At 38.7% G+C, this 24349-nt stretch overlaps 1 protein-coding gene and 1 pseudogene across 2 annotated transcripts in view; one reads left to right on the forward strand and one right to left on the reverse strand.

Moving 5' to 3' along the window:
* The window catches only part of EYA4 (EYA transcriptional coactivator and phosphatase 4), a 59366-nt gene that overhangs the window by 12930 nt on the left and 22087 nt on the right, over positions 1-24349 (reverse strand). For both annotated transcript variants that reach the window (XM_065888851.1, XM_065888850.1), the window contains exons 9-10: positions 5946-6035; positions 108-166 (exon numbers count right to left, since the gene is read on the reverse strand). In XM_065888851.1, the coding sequence (XP_065744923.1) occupies positions 108-166; positions 5946-6035 (149 nt within the window). The remainder of the gene's footprint in view (positions 1-107; positions 167-5945; positions 6036-24349) is intronic.
* LOC136132296 (10 kDa heat shock protein, mitochondrial pseudogene) lies at positions 297-2158 on the forward strand (annotated as a pseudogene).

A 24349-nucleotide genomic window follows, 5' to 3' on the forward strand; every position in this document is an offset into this window, starting at 1 on the left:
CTGCAACACCCAAAATACATTAAAAAGAAATAAAAGAAATAATTACATGTGCAAAACTTCACAGCTGAATTTCTGTAGGAAAGAGCATACTGAAAGGCATGGCTTACCTTAAGTCTTGCCCATTATCATCAGAGGAAACATCATCTATGTGAACTTGATCACACTCCTGTTAAAAACATTGGAAGAGCCGTTTTTCAAATGATGCTTGTCACCATGTTTGAAGCTTTTTCCATCTTTCCACCTGATCAGCCCACGGCCAGAAGAGGGCAGCATTTGCCCACCCATCCCGCCCTCTCATGCTGGGAAATGGCACCGTTTCTACTCTGAAAGATCTAAATCCAGAAGAGGACCTTAAAAGGGGCCTGAAAACATACGGCATGTGAGTTTCTTTAGAGCAAATACAAAAATAATTTTAATCTTAAAATTATTGATAAGGAATTCTCTTGAATCTTTACAATAATCACTGGTGATCACTTTCCACCATTTCTGTTAAGCATACTTAAGTATGAAAGCAAAGCTAATCTGAAGATACTCAAAACTTGTTTGGGCTGAACACCTCAGTGGTTACTATTATTTATTATTTTTGGAGCAGCAACAGAGGGGCTTGATGATTATGGTGTTCTGTTAAATTTCTAGGACTTCCTTTTTGCTGGGCCAGTGACACCATGAAAAGAATTATGCTAATGTTGTTTTAAAAGTCCTGGTCTTTCAACCAGCAAAAAGCTAATAACTATAGAAGCTGACAATTTTTGTGGTTGTTTTAAGTCTTTCAACTGAAAAGAATACTGAAAGTAAAAGGGAGTAATGAAGATTTACCAACTCCAATGTGCTACAGATTCAAAGGAAAATAAACTTTAGGTACATACGCCCACATACTTGACCTAAGTTATAGTGTACTCAGAACAAATGGTAACTTTTCTGGAAAAGAATTCATTTCTTCTTTGCTGTTCTAAGAGTCCTCTTCTATCTTCAAATAATCTGCATAGTTCCAGTGAAATAGTACATGACGTGAAGGTGGAATTTCGGTAGGGCGTTTCAATAACTAGTTTACTAACCTCAGAGTAAGTATGGTTTAGCCTTTTGGGCCTCATTTTTTCCCCTCAGATAATTACAGTCAAACTCACAGAGTCTGATTATATATATATTAAGTGTTCATCATTCAAAATCAATTCTGAAAAATCATTAAGTTTGAAAATAAGATGCCATACTAAAGACTTTTCAGCTACTATTTATAATCATTATAGGACTTGGAAGTATCTGATGGTGAAATATTTAATATTTTATCTCTAGCTTTCCACACTGAGTATATTAGATCTTGTTGCAGTCTGAGGATGAATTAGTTGGCTCAGGTTTCTTTTAAAATATAAAACTTAGTGAGTAGCTCAGTCAATACAATTTTAGTACATAACTTGAAAATCCAGGTAAACTAATTTTAAAGGTTCATATTATGTACATAAATTATAGGTTTAGTAATTTTTGAATAAATATATTCATAAGTAAGGAAGATCCTCAAAAAGTTAATCTGACTGGAAGCTCCCTGAGGGGGGTGTTTGGGTCTCCCAGATATGCTATACCCACACTTAAGGCACTCTCTGGCAAGAAGTAACCACTCAACGCTTCTTTGTTTGAATGAATGGCAGAACTCTAAACAAATGTAGTTCATGACAGAATTACCACAATCATTTAAATTTTCTAACATAAAGTTAGGTGATAAAAATAATAATATTCTAGATGGTAAAGACTGTAAGAAGATATTTATATTAAGATTGGAGGGGAAGGCAAGAGAACAGAGTATGGGCTGAGGCTACAGGAGAGGCATTTAGAGAGGTTCTTCCCCATTTTGACTGTTTGTTGAAAGGAGCACAGCCCAAACTTTAACCAAAGAAGGTATTATGCTTCCAGAAAATTCTCAGGGAAAAGTATTGCAAGCAACCATAGTAGCTCTTGGATTGGGTTCTAAAGGAAAGGGTGAAGAGATTTAACTAGTTAGTATGAAAGTTGAAAATAAAAGTTCTTCCAGAACACTGAGGCAGCAAAGTAGTTCTCGATGACAAGGATTATTTCTTGAGTTGGTGACGTTCTTGGTAAGGATGAAGACCAAATTAAACCACTATTGAAACAGAACCATGCGAAGCTGCTGATTCCACTGAGGTTCTGAAATCTTTTATCATGTAAAACATTTCCATAATTTTATAATAAACTAATGATATTAAAAAAGGGGGATCTTATGAATTACAAGTAATTTCTGTATTTAATATCCTCCCATCTAATTTTTATAGAAATTCCTCTGACATTTCAAGTATTAACTCATATGATTAATTTGTACATTTTGCCCCCAAATTTACTTTTTACTCCTGAGGACATCAGTATATCAAACTTATTGGACCGTGAGTTCCATATTTGAAGCTATATTTGAGGCTTTTCCAAATGGAACTTCTCTTTAAATTTATGTCTAGTTAACTATGCTTGTTGACTCTGGACCATTGCCCAAGGATTACAGTCCAGTGAAAGAAACCTGAACTTCAATCACTTACATTTTTAGAAAAATCTAAATAATTGTTCTTCAATTAGTGTTCACTCAGAGGAACTTTATAAGAAACATTTTGACAAAACACAAAATAGTAAAAACAGTGTCATGCTTTGGCTTTAACAAACTTCAGTGAAAGAACTCAAACATTTGGAATAATTCTGACACTAATCTTAAATTCTTTAATTTTTGTCTTATAAGGTGACCGCAAAGTTGTCACTGATCTGTATCAGTTATAATCCATAGCAGTCTTCTTTCACTTTTGTTAGCCCAAACTCCCTGGTGCCTTCTCTTCTGGAAGTTACTTTAACTGAAATAAGCTTTTATTTAAACAGAGAGTATTCACTTCTTAGGGACAGCGGTGTGAGCATTTGCCTTCTCTGCAGTTGGACAGGATGTAGTGAAGTATCTATTAAGAGGATTTAAATTTGTATCTTTTAAGGAATTATGTGAGAGCAGCTGCTACTACATATGTTGCAGTATCTACTGAAGGATTTGAGTCTCAAATTAGATTTTTAGGTTAAGAAAAGAAACCCTGAGAGATTAAATACACAAGGGGAAATCACATAATAGGCTAACGAAGTTATTCTCTTGAGGAATTCTCTTTGTCAGTAGAAGCAGACATAGCTTAATACCAGTTATGAAGCTCATGACAATCTTTGCTTATAAGAGGTTTACTGAAATAAAAAACTGGGAGAAAGTAAAGTTTCAAAATCAGATACGGAAGTGTAGTGGATATGTATGTAACTGTACTGAATGATCTTGAAAGCTATTGCTTAGATTTTATTAGTTTTACTGTTTGTTTATCTCACCTAAGTTAGTATAAACCTCTGAGTTTCCTTGGGCACCTGGATGTGTGTGCACGTGGGTGTGTGCACATCTGAGAACTCAATCAATTTATATGCAGAGACTAAATCGTTTCATTGATCTAGTACATTATTGTTGGATACTAAATTTTAGTGTTTGAGTAAAATGGAATTTTTATCACATTCTAAGGCACAACTAAAAAGCTATAATCATAGACGAGAAAGTCAATACCAGTATTTTCTCAGTTACTATTTCTACCTGAGATCCTGTTGGGTATTTGAAAGATATATTTTATACAGTATCAAATCCAAAATAAAAATTCTTAAAGCACCATAGCTGACCACATGCTTCTGATATGCCAATATTCACATCAAACTTTCTAAAGGTATATTCAAATTCATCATCATCAATATAAAGTTATATTCAAATTCATCATATGTTCTCACTTTAGTGTTCTGTTAGAAGTTGGATGGTAAATTTATTCCATCTGGCTTCTAATGTGCCACTAAAACCTAGAGTCATTTATTTCATTTATTTCTAGTAAAAATAATAAATGAAATGAAATAAAACTGTAAAACTTGGATAAAACCATATCAAACTTCTTTTTTGTGTGTTTTACAGGCTTGAGAGGAGTAATAATCTTAGAATTCTTTTTAGAATGAGACTCGTCCATTTTACCCAACAGAAAAATCAACCTAAAAAATTATCACCATATATGTATAAAAAATTCAAGTTCTCAAAAGATTAAAGTGTGTTTCCTATTATTGTGTATATATAAAATCATTCTATACAGCAGACAGTAATAAGTAGTAAGATTAATTTAAATCAGGTTTTAGAGAGGTGATTATTACTTCTTATTATCTAAAACTGGAAGACTTGCCCAAGAATACTGATCTTTCATAGTGTCTCTTAAAGAAAAAAATAAAACCTCTTTAAACAGAATTTAAATTTTATTATCCAGTAAAAACAGTGACTCACTGCAGAGAGAACAAGAAAGAAAATGCTATTACACAGGTTTCCAACACATACGTTTATGGGATATACTGAACAACACATCTTTTACTCATGCCTCAGATGCAACTGAAACTGGGTTTAAGACCTCGTCAATTGAAAAAAAACTTATTCAAAGCACTAACTTGGCTTACTTTCCTTGCACATGTCTGTTAATTTCAGCATGGTATGGGGACAGGGTATGTGTTCTGGAGCCAGACAAACTCCAGAGTTTCAAATCCCAGTTCTATCACTTAGCAGGTAGCCTTAGACATGATTTTTATGCTGGTGAGCCCTACAGTTTCTTCTCTACAAAAATAATGTGATAAACATATTTATTCCAAAAGTTTGTTAATTAACTAATGGAAAGCCCAATATAAAATGTCAAACACAAGGAGCAGATTCAGTAATAATCATCCCCATCTTCACTCATAATGTGATTATAGATAAATACTTTAATTTCATTGTGAAATCATGGGATAAAAAAGCAATTTGAATGGGTCATTTAAAAAAAGAAAGAGAAATCTATTTCAGCATAGTTGTTCTTGACAGAGAAGAACTTCTGTCCAGTGCCCAAGTTACTCAGTTATTTCTGATTTTATCATCTGAATGCCTACTAACTCAGATCATTAGCACCCATATTATATACCTTATTACAGTACTTATTTAGCTATCCTGAGGCTATTTTTTCTTGGGTTCTTTTAGTTTGTTGTTTTTGCTTTTACTTTCTCTTCATTTGAGGTTGGAAATGGAAAGATGAATTAAGAAAATAAGTGCAATCAAACCAGTCAGAAGTGCTATGTAAATAGCTCTTGCATGGTTTTATCCAGAAGGGGAAGAAATAGGGAATGATAATGTCTAGAATTAGGTTTCAGATTATCTATAGTTACAAAACAGAAGTAGATTCACGGATGTAGAGAACAAACTTATGGTTACCAGAGGATAAGGGCGGGGAGGGATAAATTGGGAGATTGGGACTGACATATACACACTACTATGTATAAAATAGATAACTAATAAGGACCTGCTGTATAGCACAGGGAACTCTACTCAATGCTCTGTAATGACCTATATGGAAAAGAATCTAAAAAAGAGTGGCTATATGTATAAGTATAACTGACCACCTTGGTGTACACCTGAAACTAACACAACATTGTAAATCAACTATACTCCAATAAAAAATTTTTTTAATTACTGATCCACGCTAGAACCAGGAACAGTATCTGTGACTAAGTACTGTGCAGTGATTAACCTAAATTGCATCCTGGTTAGTAACCTGGAAAAGCTAATGCTGATACAAAGATGGAATGAATTGTGGCTGAGACACCAAAAGGACCAGGAGTAGTGGACAGGGGTGTATGGTATGAGACATCAAAGCAGACCTCCTTTTTGGAGACACTTTTTGTTCTAAATATGCACCAGTAAATATGTATCATTCATTAACACAATTTCACTTTTGTTTATATTTGCATATACAATGTCTCCCCTTGACAGGAACTTTACTGTTCTCTTGAGCTAAATTTCTACCTTTCTGGTTTTCTTGAGGTTATCTGCATATATAGAAACCATATAAGAGTTTTAATAGTTTGATACAACTATTCTTAGCTCTGTAAATTCTTACCTCTAAATCATTAAAAAATAAATGTGTATCAGCAAGATTAAAAATCATCTCCTCCATTCGGAGTCCAAGGGTTACAGCCATGGGGGGATCCTGAAAAGGAAATGCACATATAATGAAGTAAATTTTCAGTAACCACAGTTATTATTAAAATTATCTTAAGTGCATATGCCTGTAGGGGGTAAGGAGGTGGAGACTGTTTGGGTTTTTTTTTTTTTTTTTTTGCAGTACGCAGGCCTCTCACTGTTGTGGCCTCTCCCATTGTGGAGCACAGGCTCCGGACGCACAGGCTCTGTGGTCATGGCTCACGGGCCCAGCCGCTCCGCGGCATGCGGGATCTTCCCAGACCGGGGCACGAACCCGTGTCCCCTGCACCGGCAGGTGGACTCTCAACCACTGCATCACCAGGCAAGCCCTGTTTGGGTTTTTAACCTAAGATGCAAAAGATTTCCCAATTATCAGAAAAGGTGCCTTTCTAAAGGGTTATCTACAACATATTAAATATACTGCTACATCTGTGAATTTACAGGACTTTATATGCACAGAAAAATGACTTAGATACATTTTCACATAAAGCTATACATTCATGAGTGGAGGAGGAAGGAAGCAAGCTAGTTCACAGGACCCAGTTTACATATACTCCATGGAAAGTCCTTTGGAGAAAGGTACTTGGATGGGACACTGAAGAATGGAGCAGATCTGTTACCAAGAGAAAAGGACGTCCTTTTAAGAATGACAACAAATAAGTAGAAAAGAGAGAAAAGTAGGTCCATTGGATGTTTGTAGGACGAGAGCAGACGATATCGTCTGGAGGTGGGATAGAAAGAGCTGGCAGGGCAGCTCTAACTTCATTATTAATTGTATTTTGATCAACAGGCAATATTTATCTGAATATGTGTAGAGTCTGATCTAACCTGCATTTGATGGAGAGGGAAGGGTGGAGTATGGCTAAAGGAACATTAATTGAGTAAATATAATATAGAAATGTATAAAAATAAAATATATACATCTAGAAGTCTAATGAAAGTAAGGGGATTAGTAAAAAGTCAAAGTGACTTAATTTTTCTTTATAGAAACTAAGAGATTACACAGCAGCAAGGAGTTGAGAATGAAGACCAGAGTTGGTACTTTATCACAGTTAATTACAGTTGAAAGCCTGGAAGAGCGAGGTGTAAGACTTTATTTTTAAAAGTAAGACCTTTATTTTAGGGCTAGGGAAATAAGTCATGCACAAACCTTGTGTTTAAAATGATCAGAGTTGGAGTATCTCTAAAGGAGAACGGCTCTGGATGTGACTCTGGAGATGAGAAAAGAGGAAACCTGGAAGGGACAAATCCTCAGAATTTGAGACCAGAATGGGTGTTGGCAGGGAGGAGAAAATGGTTTCAAACAAGGCTGACAGATCTAGACGGATATTATTGGTTTTGGCTGAGAAGTTATTTTGGAAGACCTTAGAGGGTGATTTGGGTTGAGTGGCTGGGCCAGGAGCCAGACTGTAGGGATGTGAGGAGAGAGAACCAAACTTGTGTTTTCAATGTTCTAATAAATGGCATTTCAAGAAATGTATTTAAACTTGGGGAAATGTAATGCTGACGTTACTTCAATTTATGATAAGAATATGCAACCCAGGTCAGGTCAAGCAGTATTCATAAACACCCCCGAACTTCCTCGATTTTGCAAGAAGAAGACCCTCTTTATGCCACACCTATACGGCAACCACCAATTTTTTCCCTCTGTACTTCCATAATGCTTTGAGGGGGGAAACCTTAGAGTGTAACCATGTTTGAAGTGAATGTCAGCCTCATATTCTGTAGTGATGAAAACCTACAGAATAGGAACTGAGTGCTGAGAAGGAGAGAGAGGAGAAGGTCACAGAGATGTTGAGTGAGCAAAGCTAAGACTTGATGTGGGAGAAGATGAGAGGACAATCATAGTATGTTGGGTGTCAACATAATTTTCCAACTGTTTACGTCTCTTTCTTGGAGATTTCTGTGGATTTCATAGCTAGACATTCTCTCTTCTCAAAAACAGAGACTCATGGTTCACATATTTTTAAAATTTTTATTATTTATTTTTTTTTGCAGTATGCGGGCCTCTCACTGCTGTGGCCTCTCCCGCTGTGGAGCAGAGGCTCCGGATGCGCAGGCCCAGCGGCCATGACTCACGGGCCCAGCCACTCTGTGGCATGTGGGATCTTCCCGGACCGGGGCATGAACTCGTGTCCCCTGTATCGGCAGGCAGACTCTCAACCACTGTGCCACCAGGGAAGCCGTCGTTCACATATTTGATGGCATCTCGGTGTTACGTCCTCCGGTCAGTATGACTCTATGCTAGATTCATCTGTCTTCCAGTGACAGGATCATTTGGAGCAAGGCACCCAAAGATCAAATAAATTACATTTTATCCAACAAGTATTCATTCAAGAACGAAAACAAAAATATGAAGTGCCCATTTTGTGTCTCAAGGAGCTTCAAAACTCAGAGGGATCTCTTGTTCTGTTTTCTTCAAATATAAAATTCTTTTTTCTTATTTCTCTTTGTTGTTGTTTATGTTTTTGTTGCTGTTGCTGAAAGAAAATCTCTGGAGGTAAAAAAATTTAAAAATATACATGTGTCTTCTTCCTGTAAAAAATTCCTATTTCTAGACTCCCTCTCTCTTTGTTATGGGGGTGGGGGGTTTGAATAGGCTGAGGACACAGAAAACTTGTAAATATTCCATCTAGTCATGGAACCATGAACAAAAAGCCTACAGAAATATCAGGAAAAATCAAATGTAATTATAGCATGAAAACATATAATTCCATTAGTGATGCTCTATGCTTTTGAGGAATGTTCACTGATGCAAGACAATAAAACTGAGCTCCACAGGACTCTGTTATGTTTCTGATGATTACTGCCCTAAAGATATATATTTCAGATGGGGGTTCAGAAATGTCTTCTATAAAAGGTTTTCCTTCTTGAGACTAGATTGGTTAAAGTCTTATCATATGATATGCCAATTTTTCTTTTTCAAGTTTTAGATAAAATTCTTCAATTTCTTATGTTCATGCCTCACATTCTTTGCATTTACAGATCAGATTTACAGGGATGGGAGAAAACGTACTGTTTCTTTTTGATTGTTACTTTCACCGATGCCACGCTTCTGTAGCACGTAGCTCTCTATGCTACCTAAGCAGTGATAGGAAAAACCATGGAGAATGCATTTTGTGCATCTGAGAGGCACGCAAACAAACATAATTTTTAGAAAATCAACAAGAATTCTCTAACAAAGAAGCATAGCGTATGACATGATGAAAACTGTTTTTGAGCACCCCACTGGAATGCAACTCCACGGCAAAGGAAGGGGCAGTTATCTGTTTCTCGAGCTTGGCGATTCCACATCACACAGGCTCCTAGAGCCAGGACTTAGTAATTAATATAATTATTCCATTTTGGCAAAACTTCATTGGTTAACCGGGGACGTTTCAGTTTGAGGTTTGCCTGAGTGTGAACTGGCTGTATTTTGCTAAGGCCTGTTGAAAGGGAGGTGTTTTGTCACCTATGCCGAAGGCTTGACACAGACGGGCTAGGAAGAGCCATGCCACAAGCCAAGGAAAGCCGTGCTTGTAAGAGGTGCTGATCTTGTTTCTAAGAGAACATCAGGTGAGGGCTTACTTTCAAATATCTGGTTTTACTTTTTTTTTCTTTTTCCAGTTTACTAAGTCACTGGGATAGCTAATTCTAAGTAAGCAAGATTCCAGCACCCCATTTTCCAGCTAAAGAACCCCCAGATTTAAGAATCCAAGAAAGATGGGCAGGAAGTTGGTGGGTGTCGCTGTCATGTTGGACACCCTCTCCCTTGCAGAGCACCGGGCAGGAGCTGCCACAGCCTGCAATCCCACGGCTTTATCAGGCATTTGAGAATTAAACATACTTCTGGATTGAAGCCAACTTTTATACAGAGATGTTTGCTCGTTTTCATTAGATGTTTGTAGAATTATGGGCACCTTACGAATCAAGGGTTACTGCCTTTCCTCAGTTTAACTGTAGTGAGTGTTGAGTTTAGGGTCTGCAATGAAGTGACAGTGAAAACTTGGATAGAGGGGAGAAGTGGGATAATAAAGTGAGTAACAGGGTTTTGTGGTAGCTCTGATACATATTATACATGCATAACAGTTCCAATCGGTTCAAAGTGCCTACAGCAGAGTTTCATATGGGGCAAACTGAACCTCTGCCAATTTAAATTGACTCTGTGTAGCGTTCTATGAAAATACTGAAACTATTCCCAAGACATTTGTTGGGGAGAGAGAGAGACAGACAAGAGATACAGAGACAGAAACAGAGACAGAGGGGAGATGAAGAAAATGAGTAGCTCTTGGCCCTTAACTGTGTGCTTTTCAGCCGGATGTGATCAGTGTATAACCAAGTCAGGATCAAGGACAGCACTTCTCTATATCAAAATACTAATGCCTATTAGCCATGTAAGCGCAGAGCATAAATTGGAGCCAGACAGTCTGTCTATGGGCCTCTGCCCTGCACTGGGCCATCAGCTGGAATTCCTCCTCTAGGGACACACTGTAAAAATATTTCAGGAGAGGCAGCAATTATGTATTTTTAAAGAAATGGGGGACTTTTTTTTTAAGAACTCAAGCTCTTGGAACAGTTACTCCCTTGGGACCTGAATCATATTTGTGGACACGTGCACACAGAGGCAGAAGATGTGCAAATTCACTACAGGAAAAGAAAGACAAACTAGCTCCACGAACCAAGGTGGAAATAGCTAGTGGGTTTGTTAGAATACCTAAACTCTTTTAATCAGCGACAAGAAATGCCATGACATTCAGTCGTGAATCAGAAGGGAAATTTTACAATTGAGTTGTTTGTCTGTAATGGACAGGCAGTGGGCTTAAGCGCTCTCAGGGGGAATTGGAGAAGGGTTTTAGGAACTTTCATGTATTTATTGAGTGTCTACTATGTGTCAGACATGATCAAATTCTGGGCAGAGAGCAGAAAATTAAATAAGCAAACTCCCTGCCCTTGTGGGGTTTATACTATTACTGGATGAGCCCTCTGATGAATACATGGACAAAAAACAAAGAAATATGTAGTATTCTAGGTGGTGGGAAAAAAATCAGTCAGCAGACACAGAAGGCTATGGGGATGGGTGGTGATGGCTTATTGAAAGGAAGTGAAGGGAAAGCCTTATCTTAGGAGGTGACAGTGGAGGATAAGAGACCTGAGAAAAGGGAGGGGACTAGCCATGCACAGCCATGGCGATAGGGAACATACACAGAGGCGACAGTGAGAAAAATGTGTACGGGAGCGTGTGAGGCACAGTGACCCAGGTGAGAGACGTGAAATGGACCAAGGATTTTAAGAAAGAGGGAGTGATTAACTGGGTCAAATACAAGTGAGAGAGACCCCAGGAAGATAAACCATGAATTTGGCAAGAAGGTCATTTCTCAGACTTGAAGAGAGTTGTAGGACCGGCAAGTGAGAGAAGAGCAGAGAGAGAGAGCAGTGACTGGAAAACGGCTCAAGAGGCTTTTCTGGTGATGGGACTACCACGATATGTAAAAGAGTGATGGGAATAATCCGAAAAAGTGGGACACTGGGGATTCACGAATGAAAGCGGTCTTTTTGGGAGGAGATTCACTGGGTAAGTGAGAGGGCCTGGATCCAGGGCATGAATGGGGGTGCAGAGAGCAGGAAGAGAATACAGTTATGGTGCAAAGATAAAGTGATTCTTCCAGTTTGCTTTTTTTTTTCTTCTTTAAGTGATGGAGGAAGAGTTTTGTGCAGAATTGAGAGGGGGCTTTGAAGGGCTGAGGGGAGAGAAGGTTTGAAATAATCAGCTGGAAGAGTTAGCCCAGGTGTGCTGGGACCCACTTGAGATTTGTGGCCACGTTCAGCCGTTGAGGTACAGGTAGAGTGTTGGACAGGGTTTTTTTGATTTGTCTTGTTTTTTTCAAGGTGAGCCTGATGGAGAAAAAGAGGCATAAAGATGATGAGACTTTATGCAAAAGCGGGGTGACAGCGTCATCCAGGGTTGGGATGATGACGTCTGAGGCAGAGGCTCCTGAACTTGACCACATATGAGAAGCACCTGGGGAGCTTTGAAAAATCCTGCTGCCCAGGCCACACCCTGTACCAATTAAATCAGGTATTCTCTGAGGTGGGACTCATGCATCAGTAATTTCAAAGCTCTCCAGTGATTCTAATGTACACAAGACCGAGAATCAGTGATTAAGATCTTTCTACTCAAAGTGTGGCTCACAGACCAGCAGCACTGAGTTAGGAGCTTGTTAGAAAGGCAGATCACAGACCCTACCCCGGAGATCTACTGAAGCAGAAGATACAGTTTAACCAGATTGCCTGGTGACTCGTATGCATGTTAATATTTATAAAGCACTGGTCTAAGAGCTCTCCTGAAGGTCTGGGACGGTTAGGGAACACCAGAGCGGGCATGGCCTTCTGGTTTCCCAGGAGTTAAGCCTCTGAGACGCTTCCAAAAGACTCTTATGACCTGAATCAGTCTGATTACTGAGGAGCATGGTAACTCAGTATAATTTCTTGGGAATTAGGCTTCCCTGGAAATAGCTCACAGTTATGAGTAAGAGTGAATTGCCCCACCTTCACCTCCATAAAGATCATCTGTGGACTTAACTTCAAGGACCAGAGGACCCATGGTGCCTCTTTTCTTAGTCATGTAGCCAACGACCTTCTAGGGAGCAGGTAAAGGTGTAAAACTAGCTAATTTTTCCTCTGGATTAAAAGGATTTGTTCAAAATGCAAGTATTTGATGTATTTGCAACTGAACAGTAGTCAAATTAAGTAATCAGAAGTCATGAAGGGGACATCACACAGCTTACCTACCACTGCCAGCTTCTACTGTTTCGATCAGTATAGAATCCAATGAAATAATGCTCACCCACATTTATTAAACTAATAACAGATTAAATATACTTCAAGGGGAATTACAGCAATAGTAATATGCTACAACTGTAGTTGCTATGCTATACTACTGCTATCGTAGAGATTATGGATTGATGGAACTTGCTTCCAGCCCATAATATATCATAAATACTTTTAAAAATAAAAACTAGTAAAGTATCATATTTATATTATACAATATATAATAGTATAGCATAGCAAGCGGATGGAAAGGGAGAAGAAAAGAGAATGGTGAGAATGACCATGGAAGGATGAGCTAGAAAGCATAGGACTGAAAGAAAAGTGACAGAGATGGCAAATGAACCCACCCAATTGAGGCCTCAGGACTTGGAGAAAGGTGGGTGGTATATTAGAGGAAGACTGTAGAAAAGATAAGTGAGACATGAATTTCGAAAAAGACAAGTTAATGATGAGTTATGGAAATTTAAGGCAAGGTAATAATGTAATCTGCCTCCCTCCAACACCCAAGATGTGAGATGGAATGCTTTTTTAAAATTTATTTATTTTTTTGTTGTTGTTGAGGTATAGGTGTTTTACAATGTTGTGTTAGTTTCTACTGTACAGCAAAGTGAAGTAGAGTTCCCTGTGCTATACAGCAGGTTCTTATTAGTTATCTATTTTATGCACATCAGTGTATACATGTCAATCCCAATCGCCCAATTCATCCCACCACCACCACCACCCCCTACCACCCCTTGGTGTCCATACGTTTGTTCTCTAAATCTGTGTCTCTATTTCTGCCTTGCAAACTGGTTAATCTGTACCATTTTTCTAGATTCCACATGTATGTGGTAATATACGATATTTATTTTTCTCTTTCTGACTTACTAGAGACTGTCATACAGAGTGAGATTGAACGTTCATAAGTGAAGATCATAAATGGAGATTGAAACTTCAGGGAGGTTATAAAAGGTGCCTCCAGAAGTTTGTGCTTTTAAGAAATGAATAACCACTTATCTTTCTTGTACATTAATTTCAAGTTTCACTGTCTCTCAAACTCCCTATGAGAGTTTGAGAAGTGTCACTGTCTTTGATTTAGCTTTACTTTTACATACATATGTACAAGTGACCCTTGAACAACATAGGTTTGAACCTTGTTGGTCCATTTATATGCGGAATTTTTTTTCAATAAATATGCTGGAACATTTTTTGGAGATTTGCGATAATTTGAAAAAAACTCCCAGACCAACCACATAGCCTAGAAATATTGAAAAAAAAATTAAATTAGGTATATCATGAATGCATAAAATATATAGAGATACTAGTCTATTTTATCATTTAATACCATAAGATACACACAAATCTATTAAAAAGTTAAAACTGATCAAAACCTATGCACACACAGACTGTTCACGGCACTGTTCACAGTCAAGAGAAATGTATACAAACAGGATTAAATGCAGGATTAAATCATAACTGAAAAAATTAACTGTAGTCCATATTGTACTACTGTAGTAATTTCATAGCCACCTCCTGTTACTATTTCAGTGAGCTCAAGTGTTACAAGTATCCGCTTAAATGCCAAGTGAGGCTAATCAACTCCTCGTGAGCAGTTCATTTCTCCAGTTCATTACTGCACTTTGCAGTTCATTTCTCCAGTTCATTACTGCACTTTGCAGTAAAAAGTGATCTCTTGCAGCTCTCGCGCATTTTGCGTTGTTTACTGCAATACCATAAACCTGAAATAACACCAGGGGACCCATACGAGTGCCCCTAGTGATGCTAGAAGTGCTCCCAAGAAGCAGAGAAAATCCTGACATGACAAAAAAAAAAAAAGTTTAAGTACTTGATATGTACCATAGCTTAAGTTCTTCAGCTGTGGTTGCCCTCCATCTCAAGATAAGTAAATCCAGCGTAAAGACCATTGTAAAGAAGAAAAGGAGATTCATGAAGCCATCGCTGCAGTTACACCAGCAGCCTCGAAACCTTGCTCTTTTTCAGAAATACCTTTTTATCTCACGTGGAAAATCCAGCTTTGATGTGGGTTCAGGATTACTACAAGAAAGGCATACGTGTAGATTCTAATATGATTTGAGAAAAAGTGAAGTCATTAAATGACAACTTAAAGCAAAAGGAAGGTGAAGGAGCTAAAGCTGGAGAAATTAACGTCAGCAAAGATGGTCTGATAATTTAAGAAAGAGGTCTGGCTTAAAAAATGTCATGATAACAGGAGAAGCAGCTTCACACACCAAGAGGCAGCAGATGTGTTCCCAGACACCATTAAGAAAATCATTGGGGAGAAAGAATATCTGCTGAACAGGTTTTTACTGCAGACGAAACTGCCCTATTCTGGAAAAACAAATGTCACCAAGGAAGAGAAGCTAGCAGCAGGATTTAAGGCAGGAAGGGACAGTCTAATACTACCGTTTTGTGCAAATGCAGTCAGGTTTATGATCCGGATCGCCCTTATATATAAAGCTGCTAACCCCAAGCCTTGAAGGGAAAGGATAAACACCAGCTGCCAGTCTTCTGATTGTACAAAAAGAAGGCCTGACAATGAGAACACTTTTTCTGGATTGGTTCTACTGAGGCTTTGTCCCTGAAGTCAGGAAGTACCTTGTTAGTAAGGGAATGCCTTTTAAAGTCCTTCTGATATTGGACTACGACCCTGGCTACCCAGAACCCCATGAGTTCAACACTGAAGGCACTGTAAAGTGGTCTACTTGCCCCCAAACACAACATCTCTAATTCAGTCTCCAGAACGGGGAGCGGGGGGGTCATACGGCCCTTTAAGGCTCATAATATATGGTACTCTATGGAAAGGATTGTCAATGCTATGGAAGAGAACCTCAATAGAGAACATCATGAATGTCTGAAAGGATTATGCCATTGAAAATGCCATCACTGGTATAGAAAAAACCCTGAAAGCCATCAAGCCAGAAACAATAAATGCCTGCTGGGGAAACTTGTGTCCAGATGTTGTGCATGACGTCACAGGATTTACGACAGAGCCAATCAAGAAAATCATGAAAGAGATGGTGGATATGGCAAAGAGAGGTGAGGGCGAAGGGTTTCAAGATAGAGATCTTGGAGAAATTCAAGAGCTAACGGACACCACATCAGAAAGATTAACAGGGGACAAACTGATGGAGATGAGTGCATCTGAACCAGTGCCAGACAACGAGGAAGAAGACATAGAAGAAGCAGCGCCAGGAAACAAAATGACATTAGGCAGTCTGGCAGAAGGTTCTGATTATTCAAAACTGCTTTTGATCTCTTTTAAGACATGGACCCTTCTATGATATAGGCGCTGAAACTAAAGCAAACGATGGAAAGATTGGTACCATATAGAAACATTTTTAGAAAAACAAAAAAGCAAAAAAAGTCAGACAGAAATTGTGCTGTCTTTCCGTAACGTTACACTGAGTGTGCCTGCCTCTCCTGCTTCCCCTTCCACCTCCACCATCGCTTCCACCTCTGCCGCCTGGTGAGACAGCAAGACCAACCCCTCCTCTTCTCCCTCGTCCTCAGCCTACTCATTGTAAAGAGGCCGAGGATGAAGAATTTTATGACGATCCACTTCCACTAAATGAAGAGTAATCATCATGACAGACAGTTAATAACCTTAGCTGTTGTGTCTGTGTGTTGAATGTCTTCGTGTGAAAATCTAATAACTGTACGGCAAGAACTGTATGACACATTTCTGTCCCATAATCACCATCGCCTACGTTTTTGTCTTGTAGAACATCGTGTGCAAAGACTTGTATTGAAGTGAACAGCTTATCCTTACGTGTGCATAAGGTGAGCGATATATCATATAAAATTAACAATGTGTTAGTTTTCTTACTGTTTTATAACTTTGCTTTCAAAGAATTACATTACTGTACAGCACGCCCCTCTCTATTAACTGGAGAAACTGCATATCAGCCTATCATCACAGGTAAGTGTTTGTTTGTTTGTTTGTTTTAATGTGACTGTGTCTCCAATACTGTATTAAGAATATGACTGTAGTACTGTGTGTCATAAAAATTTTACAATGACTCATTCATCAGTGTATAGGTTAGGCTACTGTGAAGCAACCATATCGATGACACTTAGGCTACCATAAAGCAATCACATCGCTGCTTTGTTATCAGTGCATGAATCGTTATGTCTGTAAATAAATATGAATTTATTTTTCACATTATCTTTTCATTTTTGATGTCTAGTGTTAGTAACGTGTATCACATCTACAGTGTTTTATACCATGTACGACAATACTGACATAGGTACTGACAGACAATTCACCTTATAAACAGATGACAAACTTATGGTATTGATAAATACAGTACCGTACTGTAAATGTACTTCCTCTTACTTATGACTTTCATAATAACATTTTCTTTTCTCTAGCTTACTTTACTGTAAGAATACGGTATATAATACATCAACATGCAAAATTCGTGGTAACCATTTACGTTATCAGTAAGGCTCCCAGTCAACAGCAGCCTATTGGCAGTTAAGTTTTTAAGGTGTCAAAAGTTACTCAGATTTTTGACTTCATGGGGGGTCGGCACCCCTGACCCCCCGCACTGTTCAAGGGTCAACTATACTATGTTTACATGCACACGCATGTGTGCCCTTAAACACATATACTATGAGCAACCATGAAAAACACTAACATTTTTTTCACTTTATTTTTCTTTTCCATTATGGTTTATTACAGGATATTGAATATAGATCCCTGTGCTATACAGTAGGATCTTGTTGTTTAACCATACTATATATAATAGTTTGCATCTGCTAGTCCCAAACTCGAAATCCATCCCTCCCCGCCCCCTCTCCCCCTTGGCAACCACAAGTCTGTTCTCTATCACTAAAGTTTTTGAGACTTGTAAATTCCTCATTCATTCAATTTATATGTGCCATGATCCCTCTCTAGTCACGCTCTTCTCTACAACATTGAGCTGAGTATCTCACATTATGAGATGAAACAACACATACATTTTTGGATAAAACACCCAGTTTCCCCCCAATTCAGTTTCTCAACATTCAGATTTCCTTGGAACCAAATAAAACGGGTTACACTCATTGAATGTTTGCTCTGTGGTAGGTAATGTGCCGAGTTTTAATGCACTGACTCATTTAACCCTTCTAATCAAATTATGAAGTTATTATTCTCCCCATTTTATATAAAAGGTAACTGAGGCTCACAAAGACTAAATAAACTACCCCAGGTCACATGCATAGTAGGAAGTGGAGATAGAACTTAAGCTCAGGTCCCTTCTCCCTCCAAATTCAGAATGCTCTAGCCATTATGCCCAGAGGGGTGGTCACCTGCATGCTGCCATCAGAGTGGCCTCCAATCCATGGTTCCAACACTTGATTCATTCTAACCACATTCTAGCAAATCATGTTGCTTCTCCTTAGGTGACATACACATAAGTCAGTACTTATCTTCATGACAATCTCATCATTTAAAATATAGCTTGTGCTGTTTCAGAAGCCTGTGTATAGATTGTTTAATATAAAAGTAACCAGTGGATTTATCCTGATGAACATATCATTTCTCCAGTGCTCCTTTTATATAAGATGTTGTCTAAAATGAGCAAGTAGTTTTGGGAGCTTGGATTTCAGTTTCGCAATATAACTGTTCACTTTTCCTTCAGTCTTTTACCTGACTTGGGCTATTTCCTTTGCATCCTTCCTGTGGAATGACTTTTAGAGAATCATGGCCTCATAGCACATGACACATTAATGCTTCAAAATAAACCAGATCCCTAAAGCACAATTTATTTAGCTTCTTTCACTCCTCCTTCTAACAAAGAGGAATTACTGCAACTTATCAGGTAAAATACTATATACAATTAATCAGGGAATAGAGATAATCTTCATAAACTCTAACAGATGATGGATGATTCCTGGTCTGCGTCCTGCCAAATTTATAAACTCCTGCTTTAGAGCTGTGCAGTGCTGAAAGGTGTACATGCCAGCTGGTGCTCAGCTGCAAAGCCCGTCACCAGCTCCACAGGCAGCAGAACTCAAATACTGACATCCCTCATTTGCCATCACGGTAAATATCCAGGAATAGTTCTGCTTGGGAAAAGAACATGTTGTGTTGACAACTGAACAGGGTCCAAAGTGATCACATATTAGGAAGATCCTTGGAAAATTCATAATATTATTTATTTATAAACTGAAGCAGGATTTTTCTAAAGGTTTCTTTTAATTAAAACACAAAAGTTAGTTACGCAGAGCAATTTATGAGTAAAAATGGCATTCCTAAATTATTATGTTCCATGAATTTTATTTTGGTAGGTGGTGGGGAAAGACATGAGGCCAAAAGAGTGCAGAGATCCTGAGCAGGTGGAAGAGACGTGGGTTCCGGCTGGCCAAACCACTTGCGAGCTGTGTGACGTGGTACCAATCACATAGGGTGGTGGTGAAAGCAAAGGAGATAGTAATGCATTTAACAGGCCACTCAGAAAAGTGCCAGGCACATAGCAAGAGCTCAAAAATGGTACTTACTTACTTATTTGTTTGTTTGTTTGTTTTTACCAGGGTTGGAGGTGGGGAAGAGAGAGAAAAATAGGTAGATAGGTAGGTAGGTGTGGTCATGGCAGGTCATGATTTTACACCACTGGCGCTTATATTTCCAGTTCTCAGCTCACTATGTTTCAGGCCACTGCAGTACCACTTTGTGCAAACACTGACCTTCTGCATGTCTGGAAATTTCTGCCTTTGTCATTTCCCCTTTTGGGGGAAATAGTGCATTAAATTTCTCCGCTACAGGACATGGATGATAGTTTTCAGAGCTAAGTGCTACTTTTATATATATTTTTTTACATTATATCATTTAATCCATCCGGTAACTCCAGGAAGGAAATGGATTATAACCATGTTTAGATGTGAAAAGAGGCTCAGAGGTTAAATGAGTAGCTTAAGGTACATCTAGGCACAGGACTTCCTCCTAACCTCTAGTTTGGTGCTCCTTCAGCTGGATTACTGCCCTACAGAACGTGTTCTGAGCAACCCTCAGGACTCAGGAAACCTTTCTGGGGTGACTGAGAACCATGGGGGAAGGGATTGTCTACGTGAGGGAAATGGGATGTCTCCAGTCCCCCAACTTCTACATTTCACCTAGAGCAGATCTGCCCTTATATGTTTTATATAAAGATACTCAGCGTGATATACTACGAACACAAAAGATCCTCTGGTTAAAAGAACAGAAAAATCACTATGTTATACAAAACTTTTACACTCTGAAAGTGCACATGGTGGAAACAAGACTGATCCGAGAAATTAAAAGGACTGAAGACATTAAGAATTTCAAGATTAGATAAATTTTACGTAGTACAGGGGTCTTTTTTTTCCTCAGCAGAAATAATGGCCCTGGTCACTTTCGCTATTGGCAAAGTCCTTCTGAATTGTCAACTGATCACCAGAAAGACCTCATTTCAGTCGGTCCTCAAGGTCATTACTTAGACACTTGGGAATGGAGGAATTAAACATGGTTGCAAAGGATTCTTAACTGTAAAACATCTCAGGACCTTTAAGATGATAACATATACTGAATGGCCATAAAATTCAAGTATTCCTCAAATTTATTTGGCCACGGTTCTTTTTTTTTTTCCACAAAGACTATCAATTAACATACTTTGGAACTCGCTTTCCCAAGAAAAATGTTGGGGAAATGCTCTTTTCTAGCGGTTCCCAAAGCATGGTCCATCAGCTTTATTGAAAATTTATTCCAAAGGTGAAATCTCAGGCCCTGCCTCAGACCTACAGAATCAGAAACTCTGGGTTTTACAATCCCTGAGGGTCAGGGACTCACATTCAAGCTCAAGAAGCCTTTCTCCAGGCAGCAGTCTCCTAAACGGTCTTCTTCCTCTAAACTCCTTTCTCCACGCAGCAGCCGATCTTAAACCACCAGGTCCCAATTCAACCTAAACCCTACAACAACTTCCACTGCACCTAGAATAAATTCCAAATGCCTTACGGCAGACACTGGACCTGATGCGGCCCCCTGCCTGTCTCTCTGTTTTTACCTTGTGTTACCTTGCGTTACTCTCCTTTGTTTACAACCTTCCAGCCACACTGCTCCTTTATATTCCCGGAACACTGGACGATTGCTCCTGCCCAGAGCCCTTCTATGTCCTCTGCCTGGAACGGTCCCCTCCACACTCCTCTCCCCCCTAATCTGCACAGCTAGCTCCTTCTTGTAATTCAGGTGTCAGCATCAATGTCATCTCTCCCCAGTCACCCACCCAGTCACTCTGCGTCTGACCTAGTTTTATTGTCTTCAGAGCAGTTACCATAATCTGAAGTTACCTTGTTTGCCTGTAAGCTCCATGAGAGCAGGAAGCATGTGTACCTGTGCTAAGTAAATATCTGTTGGATGAACACAGTTGTCCTTGGAGCTCTAGTTTATTTATGGTGTGTGGTGAAGCTGCAACTACCCAATACCCTCTCTGTCCCCTTCAAATGACCCCTGAGCTACATGTGGTCCCCAGCTTCGCAAGATGGGCCTCATATAACAACATCCTTTATTTAGTCACTTCTTAACATGCCAAAATATTAATGTCTTACTAGCTAAAAGGCAACACCAATTTCCTTATTGACATTAAGAAAAAAGTCAATGATCAAATTACTTTAAAAAATAAATAATAATTCAATAAACATGGTCATCTAAATTGTTTTTCATGCAACTCAATAAAGGAATTTTCATTTTGATTAGAAAAAAATAGAGCTTAAAAACATTTTCCCTTTAATTTCTTTTAATTTCCTGGAGGAAACCATTATTCAACATGGTCAACTCCAGCAGGCCCCCTTCCGGTAGCAGAGAATAGTATTAAGGACAAAGCTTTGTTATGAGAATGACCTGGTTTCCAATACTCGTACCAGCATTTATCACTTTTCAACCTTGGTCAAGTTTCTTAAACTCCAATAACCCAGGTTTCCTCATCCACAGAACGTGGATCACAATACGTTACAGTAGAGTAATTATAAGAGTTAAGTTGGATAACATTTGTGAAAGTGACTAATCACAGTTACAATTTTTGTGAGCGTTAGTTCACACCAAGTGTTCTGCTAAGCTATTAAACATGGTAGTCTCTTTACTTCTCCTTCACTATAGATAGTATTATTCCCATGTTACAGAAATGGAGACGGAAGAATTAAGTAATTTGCCCAAGGTCAGAAGACTGTAAGCATCCGCACTGGGTTTTCAAAGTTAGGTTTCTCTGACTCAAAGGCTCTTGTCCTTCTCCCCCATCCCTACTGCTTGTGAAATGCCAAACACGGGTGCTACCACATGGTAGGTGTTCTAGAAATGTAGGCTTATCTTCCCCACACCCTGCCAACAGTGCCTCTGATCCTATTCCGATTCTGCACCACCATGAGGTACTGGTATCTGTCTACCACACTCTATTTCACTGAACATTTCTTAAGTTTTCCCTTTTGATGGAAAACTATCCCACTTGTCTACAAGAAGATACTTAGAATCATTCCAACTTAAAGGAGAACTCACACAACTGCCTTCACAGTACCTCAGTAATTGTCCTTATTCCTTTCAGGAAATGTCACTTGTATATTGTGTTCATGTTAGCTTAATCGTCTACGCCATGTGATGTTCTATAAGCAGAAACGACATGGGCTTTGAGGTCAAAGAGTCCAGGGCCCCAAGAGTCATCACTACCACTGACTAGCTGTGTGACTGCACACATCTTATTCCCTCTCTGAGCACGTTTCCTCACGTACAGATTGGGGAGAAGAACCCACCCCTTAAAATTGTTGTGATGCCTAATGCTGGCACATCGTGGGCATTAAATAAACATTAGTTTCCTTCTTCCCCTCACTTTTCCCACCGTTTCTGCAAGCTCAGCTGTGTTAAGCCTCTGTAGGCATAGAGAATGTCTCTCTTTTCTATGCGAACAAAGCTTTTTGACAGTACTTGAAAATAACGGAACTTGTTTGTGAGATGAATGCTGCATGACCAGGTGGCCATCCTGGGAGGTGATGGGTTATTTCAGTGATGCACCACTGCTGAGGGAAGTAGGAGACCTTTGCTTTTGGAATTGCTCTTAGAGCCAGTTTATCAGTCACTCAAGAAAAGCAGCTTCATTATTTGATGTTGTTTTTCGATGGTTTACCACCCCTCTGCTTCTTTACTGGTACCCCTTCATATCCCAAATAGAAGGCCGCGCTCAGTTCTGGGATGGTAGAAACTTTAAGATATTTTTGACGAAAAGGGAAAAAAAAATGTGTGTATATATATATATATATATATATATATATATATATATATATATATAGTGACATTTTGACCATGCTCTTTATTTATCGTCTCGGGTTCAAATCATCCTTTTACTTCTAAATATCCCAATTACCACAAAAGGATGAAGATTTGAAGTCAGGAAATATTTTAAAAATCTAAAGGTAATTCCGAAAGATGAGTCCCACCACTGATCTGGCATCATGGAAGCAACATGGATACTTAGGTATAGCCTCCAATGGTGACTATTTTGAAGGGAACTTTTATTTGGATTTGTGTGTTCAAGTTAGGCTGTTTATTTTAAACATTTATCTAATATGAAAATTTGCACAAAAATACTGTAATCAGTTCAATAGGATTACTGTGTATTCCACATAAGCCAAAATTATTTCAGAAGAAAATGCTTTAGATTATTATCTGGAAACTTTTTAGACTGTATGCTCTATCAGTAATAGAATTTTGAGTGTGTGCCACCAATTTATGTACAGTTAATTTATTTATAAATTACATACATATTCTTTAAGTTATAATCATTTACATGTACTGAAACAGATAAGGATAGAAATTGCAGGGTATAAACGTGTTATTTTCTCTCCTTATCTCAGTGAAGCACCTTGTGTATATCTGGCACATACGCATACATCCTGCTTTGGAGATCACTGTTTTAGATGATGATGATTGTGATAAAGGAGCTAAGACTCCTTTTTCTGAATGGTCACTAAATAAAATTGTTACCTTTCATATGTTTAGCAACTTTCATTACTTATACTAAGAATCACATGCAATGCAAATTCACCAAGAGCGCAACTTAGGAGGAAATGCTTGAGTGCAATTAGCTCATCACAACTAGTCTAGAAGATGTTAAAAACTGCATGTTGAGCTAACATGAGGCCCTATGAAATAATGTGACACTATAAAGATGAAGGGAGACACTTCTGTAAGTGTCACATGAAAAGGAACCAAAGTCAGATACAACTTTGAATACAGTAATTGAAGGCAGGCCAACATGTTGTGAATTGACTCTGGTTAGACTGTGAGTCCTACAGAATCAAAGACTCAAATGGCCTCTACAACTGTGTTTCTAGCTGAAAAACCTGTTGCAGGTGCATCACTCTTTGAAACAGACTCACACACGTGTATAACAACACTGTTACAAGAAGCAAACTGACTATGAAAATAATGGCAAGAGACAAAGGAAAGTAATGAGAACATCTGCCTCTGGATTTGTACGTGTGACGGGGTATTAGTCCCAGTCTCTATAATATGCTTCCTCAAAGTTACCC

The sequence above is a fragment of the Phocoena phocoena genome, chromosome 12 (assembly GCF_963924675.1).
Source record: "Phocoena phocoena chromosome 12, mPhoPho1.1, whole genome shotgun sequence".
Lineage (NCBI taxonomy): Eukaryota > Metazoa > Chordata > Mammalia > Artiodactyla > Phocoenidae > Phocoena > Phocoena phocoena.